Raw genomic sequence first — 7,363 nt, forward strand, 5'->3', positions numbered from 1 at the left:
TCTGCCCCGTTCCACACAGTTCAGAATAATGAACCCACTTACACTGCCTTTCTTTGGCTTCAATGAAGCAATCTGGGAGCTGGTACTGATTGTCAGCTGATTGTCAGATGGGCTTCAGGTGTGAGGCTGAGCTTCCCCTGCATGGTTTGAAACAATAAATGAATAAATGAATGCACTCAAACATCATTACTTTATAAAGAAACTCAAAGTCATTACTTCAAAATCAAATCAAACTAGGAATGAGTGTCACTGCGGCTGCTTTTTCCTACCCATAACCATAGGTCAGACAGGATTGTGTCAGTCTTTCTGCAGGCTCGCCATCTTTCAGATTCAGTTCTAGGCAATAAACCTGGCCCGGATCAAAGAAAAAGGCCAAATGAATAGAAAAACAACAAATTCAAATAATCTGCGGCACTACAGGCTTGAAACAAAATAATTCCATTAATCTGCCCAACTAGGCATTGGCATTAAACTCAAAATACATCAATTCAATAATCAACGTTGCAGCTAACATACAAGCATTACATTCCAAAAGAAATCGTTTAACATTTAGATCCCAAAACCAACATAACATTTCAGAGCACATGGTCAGCTTACCAAGTCACATTGTTCCTCCATCACACACAGCTAGTGTATCGAGTGGATCGGGTAGGTATGGTCAGGTGAGGTAAATCTAAAAGCCAAATTATAGTATGGGTAAGTATAATGAATGAAACTGTTAGAAATTGAAATAGTTGTTAGAATAATGAACAGTGTACAGACCTGCAGCTGCTGCATAATGTAGCAGTGAGTAGCAGCAACCACCAGCACCATGCGGCTTCCAAACAATATGAGAGGGGGGAAGTGGCCTCAACTCAACCACTATTTATACCCTTGCTTAAGAAGGTTGCCATGTTTGGTCGGGTTGCCATGTTCAGTTGCAGTACCAGGGTTTTCACGGCAAAATGTTGTAAAATGTATTTTAAATGCATGAGGTAAGGCTTGAACAGGGGACTTCTGGAATGATAGACAAAGGCCTTACCAGGTGAGCTATGCACAGCTCTGCACAGTGAGAAAATATTACTTTAAATGTTTGTTTTAGAAGCAGAAGAATAATTTGCATAAAACTTGCAATGTTGATTGAATTATTAAAAAAGCATGTTTCAATTTAAAAAAAATCCGATCTGAAAGATCTTTAGATATTGGTCCAAAGTTCATGTAAAAAAAGTTCCGTGCACGTGACGCGAAAGTTCCGGAATAAAAGCGGGTTTAAGTGTTTTACAAACTGCTCAAAATGGCGGAAAATCTAAGGGCGGAGCTTACTTAACAAAGACACAGATGTCTTCCGCTTGAGTCAAGGCACGCGTGTAAGCAAGTTGCATGTCTTCAAACGAAACGAGGCATGACTTATGACCCTTTAAAGTTTGAGTTTTCAAACGCTTCGTATAGCGCCCCCCTTTGGCCAATTGGAGTAAGATTGCTTTCAGTGATATTTGGACTAACCCTCTACATATTTGCCAAATGCCATGAACGTGTCACTTTGCATGTATGATTTAGAGGCAGAAGAATAATTTGCATAAAACTGCAATATTGAGTGAATTATTAAAAAATAATGTTTCGCTTTAAAAGAAATCTGCCGAGACAGATCTGACCGTATTGCTCCAAAGTTCATGTAAAAAAAAGTTTTGCGCACGTTACGCGAACATCCCAGGAGGAGATAGATTTTGACTGTTTTTCATATAATTCAAAATTGTTGGAGAAGTAAAGGTCAGAGGTCAAAAGTCAGAGCGTAAAAGTTGTTCGGCATGAGGAGACGCATAAGTGTATACAGGTTTCATTGCTGTACCTGAAACAGGGCATGAGCTACACCAGTTCAAAGTTGGCATTCTTCAAAGGCTTCCTACAGCGCCACCCTTTGGCCGATTGTTGCGAGCTTCGCGTTTTAGCCGTTTGGCATAGTCCTCTGCCATACTGCCGAGTTTCGTAAAAAGCGACTGCACGGTCTAGCCGCTAGAGAAAAAGTGGCGGAAGAATAATAGTAATGATGAAGTCCAATATCAATGAGTGGCCTTTTGCCACTTCGTGGCCTTGGCCACTAATAATAAAACTTTATTTGTATAGCACCTTTCATGACATGAAATGCAGCTCAAAGCGCTTTACAGAGTAGAAGATGAAGCACAAGTGCTTAAAAGAGAAAAAATAAAAATAAAGCAGAAAAATAAAAACATAAAACATTGAAGAACAATTTCATTACAGTGCGGACGTCAATTAAACTGCACAGGGATTTAAACATTCAGCTAAAAGCAAGAGTAAAGAAATAGGTCTTGAGCTGTGCTTTAAAGCTATCCACAGAGGCTGCCTGTCTTAGGTGTAGTGGGAGTTTATTCCAAGCTGTCGGTCCGTAGAAGCAGAAAAATGCTTCACCATATTTTTTATATGTCATTGTTGGCGCCTCAAGTAGGTCTGCACTAGAGGACCTGAGTGGGCGGTTTGGAACATATCTATGCAGGCAGTCATAGAGGTATGAAGGTACCAGACCATTTAGAGCTTTATAAACAAGTAAAAGAATTTTAAAATCAATCCTAAAAACAACCGGGAGCCAGTGTAGCGACGCTAAGACTGGAGTAATATGTTCTCTTATCTTAGTGTTAGTTAAAACTCTGGCTGCTGCATTTTGAACAAGTTGAAGTCTGTCAGTTGTTTTCTTTGGCAGACCAGAGAGAAGTGTGTTACAGTAATCAAGCCGAGAGAAAACAAAAGCGTGGATCAGCGTTTTTGCATCGTCCAGTGACAGATAAGCTCTAATTCGCGCAATATTTCGAAGGTGAAAGAAGGCAATCTTCGTGACATGATTAATGTGTGTATTGAAATTCAATTCAGCATCAATGATCACCCCCAGGTTCTTTACAGAGGTGTTACTTTCTTTAGCCAGGTTACCAAGTCTACTTATTATTGATTCTCTCTGTGCAGTAGAACCAATTATGAGAACTTCTGTCTTGTCCCCATTTAGCTTGAGAAAGTTCTCACTCATCCAGCATTTTATGCTAGACACACACATCAGCAATGGGTATAGTATATTTGAAATGGCAAGTACTTGTAATTGTAGGAGCTGAGGCATTACATTTTGTTTCGGTTGTGTGCATGTAGATCAGCTATTTTCACAATTTTGTCCTCTTTCTTAGGTCATAATCTGACAATTTGGCCAATGCTACGACAATTTTTATTGTATAGTTTGTTGATTACTTTTGACACAGTAATGGTCTCATATTCTTTTTTCCCCACTTAGATTTTATACATTTTACAATACAACAAATAGGACATCAGACAGTTTATTATTATTATTTTTAAAATATATTTGTAGGTATTAAAGATGACATCTCCCATATAGATGTAGTGACTCTGTCCATGGTGCTGAACCGAGCAGCAGCCAGACAGCCTCTTTGACTAGTGCTGAGAACCACTGCATTAGGCAACAGACCCCCATAACAACGAATGGAAGCACATTTTTTTGCACACTAGAGTCGCAGACCAATATAAAGGATAAATGCGTTTCTTAACTATCAATCATATAGATGAGGCCCTGGAACGATGTGTACAACGGATGGCCCAATATGGGTATTCCCCAATCTAGTCCAGTTCAAATTGCCACCAAAGATTCAGAATGAAACCAAAGTATATTTTAGATTGTAGCTCCATATCAATGTTTATGTGTTGTGCACCATCGCATCAGCAACTTGCAGCCAGTGAGCAAAAAGCAGCCACTGAACCCAATCCAGTGGCTCTCTCTCACACACGCGTGCACGCGTGCACCCACGCACGCACGCACACACACACGCACGCACACACGCATAAACTCTTCTCACATTTTACATCTTACATTTCAAACTTAAGTTTGTCCCTTGTGCAAAGATATTTCCCTAAGCTAAAGGCTTCATTTCAGAGGGTTGCATAAAACTTCTTAGGCTGTCTCCTTGCCCAAGTGTTTAAACTTTAGCCTAAACTTTCACAGTGTTCCGCCTTACATGTGCACTTCAGTTACCATGGTTATGCATCATCCTTGCATGTAAATAAAATAATAATAATATTTTCCAAAACATAGCTAGTAAGATGCCTCAAGGCGACAAGCGCACCATGTCTTGGCCATCTGGCCAAGTTACCCATATACTGTATGGAGACTGTATGTATATGGAGATATGCTGTGAGAGCCCAAACATGCTTACTTAGTTATTCGTTATGTGAAAGTCCTATTATGTCTATGGCATCTGACATCATACAGTACATACAATCCCTTTTATGCCCGTACATGGAGATCCTTGTCTGTAGAACCAGCAACACAGATATGGGCTGTCTTGGCAATCTGTCTTGGCCATATACTGTATGGATTCTGTTTGTGTGGTATGTGGCCGATATGGCCTCCATATATGGGCATTCCCATATGAAGTCGGAGACATGATGTGCTGTTTTACAAACTGAACTGCGACCTTTGGTCGCAACAAGCTCAAAGCACGTCGCAACATGATTCTCCACAAGGTTTTGTTCATATTATGCTCACAAACCTCATATGAAATCCAGCAATCCAAATCTAGGCCTACACATATAGATGACCTCCCAAAGTGGCTAAATATGCATGGATGACTGAGGTAATTTTGATGATGTCAGACTAATGCAGCATCCATATATACATGTCTACATGGGCAATTCTCGCTATATCTACATGACATTATTATGACAAAGGCTTAGGTTTTAGGTTTAGGCATAGTTTTACAGAGGTTAGGGTTTAGGTTAGGTTTAGGCATAGTGGTTAACATTCACCAGGTTAGAGTTCAGGCATAGTAACCGTATAAATGGAACGGGGAAACCTCGAGGTAGTGCTTTCAGTTGAGGGTAACCCCTACAACTGATGCTGACCTCACCCACATAGCAACAGTACTGACTTTGATACGACTAGTGTTCTGATCCAACACTGTAACCAACTGAAAGCCTATATATACTCTGTCCACTTCCCCCTTGTGATGCCTGACACGGAACCAGTCCTGTCCTCTTATCAAGTAGTACACCCTCATTGGTTCTTCTGTCAGCAGGTTGACAACAGCACCTCCTGGCATCCATTCAGCAGAGAGGATTCTGAGAAACTAGAGAATGTTTACGCCACTGTTGGGCTGAAGAAGGGGGATGGGGAGAAGAAGGGGGATGTGGTGGTGGCCGTGGAAGGAGGGCGATATGACGTGCATTTCAAGGAGAGAATGCGCAACGCAGTGTACTGGGACAAAGCTCCCAGTGAGGTACGACGTTGCACCTGGTTCTACAAAGGAAAGAATGACACCAGGTTCACGCCTTACACAGAGGACTTCAGCAACATGCTGGAGGAGGCCTATATGAAAGCCGTGAGTCTGGATGAGTGGAAGAGGACGCTGGAATTCCCTTCAGGAGAGACGGTAATCCTGGACAATCCCAAGCTGATAATGCAGTATCAGTCACCGGGGTCTGAGAAAACCCGCCCTCGAGCTGTCAGGAGGGGAGTGAACAACATCTCTGTAGAAATACCAGATGGTGAGCCAGAGAAGGTGGACCATCTTGTCTTCATGGTGCATGGAATTGGTCCTGCATGTGACATTTCCTTCAGATCCATCATCCAGTGTGTGAATGACTTCAGGAGGGTGTCCCTGACCCTCCTGGCCACTCATTACAAGTGTGGCCAGCAGGATGGCACGGTGGGCAGAGTGGAGTTTCTACCGGTGAACTGGCACAGCGCTTTGCATGGAGACACTGGTGTGGACAAGGACATCCAGAGCATCACTCTGCCCAGCGTCAGCAGACTAAGGGGATTCATCAACAACACTCTACTAGACGTGTTCTTCTACCACAGTCCCACCTACTGCCAGACCATAATGGACACAGTGGTCTCAGAGATCAACAAGCTTCACACTCTCTTCAGACAGAGACACCCAGAGTTCACTGGGGCAGTTTCTGTTGCAGGTCATAGTCTTGGTTCGTTGATCCTGTTTGACCTGTTAACCAATCAGATGTCTGCAAGAGGGGAGACAGTGAGGGAGGAGACACCAGTTGATGAGCCCTGCCCTTCGGTTTCAGAGCTGCAAGTGCCACCTCTAAATCCCTCACCTGTCGATCACGACGGTGACCAGTCTTTGGGACTGGTTACCGTCGGAGTGTCGGTGCAGGAGTCACACTTTCAAAGTGCAGAGTCTATCAGTAGTGATGAATACTTCAAGGTAGGCACTGGGCAGTTACCCATTAACTACCCGCAGCTGGATTTCCATCCTCAGAGCTTTTTCGCATTTGGCTCCCCCCTTGGCATGTTCCTGAGAGTCCGTGGCGTTAAACGCATCGATCCCAACTACACCTTGCCCACATGCAAGAGCTTCTATAACATCTTCCACCCCTATGACCCAGTAGCCTATCGCATAGAACCCATCGTTGGTTCAGAGTGGGACCAGAAGCCCATGCGTATCCCTCACCACAGGGGTCACAAGAAGATACATGAACTGAAGGACAGTTTGAGCAATATGGGTACGGATCTGAAGAACGCCCTGGGGTCGTTAAAGACTGCATTTCAGTCTTTTGCCAGACGACCTGCGGCCGCCACACCGCCCGCCGCAGAGGAGAGCGAGGACCCCACAACAGAAGAAAGAAACATAGAAGGGACGCCTGTCATGCTTGACGAGGCAGAGTCTCCACTGTCTGTGGAGGAAACGGAGGCGCCTGAGATCAAAGGGGGGATGTTGAATGGAGGACGGCGGATTGACTACGTACTGCAGGAAACGCCCTTCAAGAGCTTCACTGATTACTTGTTTCCCTTCTCTGAATACCTGTATGCCACCCACTCTCATCTTTGCTATTGGGAATCTAAGGACACAGCTCTACTGCTGCTGAAGGAGATCTACGACAAGCTGGGAGTGGCCTCTGAGCAGCCACAATAGTAATTAGCATTTCTAGGAACACAGAATTAGTTTAATTCACGAGATGACAAACTACATTCATGAAGAAAACGAATCAAATGTAAGAAAATCGTCCATAGTTCATAGACTGTTTAATCCTCTCCCAGAACACCATGCTAACTGTCGTCCATGTACCCTCCTCTCAGACAGTATCATCTGTTCTACTTTTGGAATGTCCCCAGGATTCCCTGATGTCAGACCCCATTAGAAGACTGTTCATGTTCACCGTGAAAGGTACTCTGCTTACTGTTGGAAGGTTGTTTCTGATCAATCTCGTTGTCATGGTTGCATTTTTGACGTTATAATCTTCTTAGTTTAGTTTTGTTGGCATGTTCATTCTTTATTCAGACAGCTAGAGGGAAGAGGCAGGGGAGATAAAAGTAGAAAATTCCCGCAAAACCGAAAACTCCTTATATGGGCAATCAGAG

The 7,363-nt window shown here is 43.3% G+C and overlaps 1 protein-coding gene across 1 annotated transcript; it reads left to right on the forward strand.

Moving 5' to 3' along the window:
* Positions 1 to 4,991: 4,991 nt before the first annotated feature.
* LOC308288688 (triacylglycerol hydrolase DDHD2-like) lies at positions 4,992 to 6,917 on the forward strand (the record flags this gene model as incomplete). The annotated part of the gene is made up of 1 exon (XM_080730158.1): positions 4,992 to 6,917. One exon carries the CDS (start codon positions 4,992 to 4,994, stop codon positions 6,915 to 6,917), a length of 1,926 nt encoding a protein of 641 aa, XP_080586284.1.
* Between the last annotated feature and the right edge of the window lie 446 nt (positions 6,918 to 7,363).

Source organism: Nannobrachium achirus (assembly GCF_963921795.1).
Source record: "Nannobrachium achirus genome assembly, chromosome: 7".
Taxonomy (NCBI): domain Eukaryota; kingdom Metazoa; phylum Chordata; class Actinopteri; order Myctophiformes; family Myctophidae; genus Nannobrachium; species Nannobrachium achirus.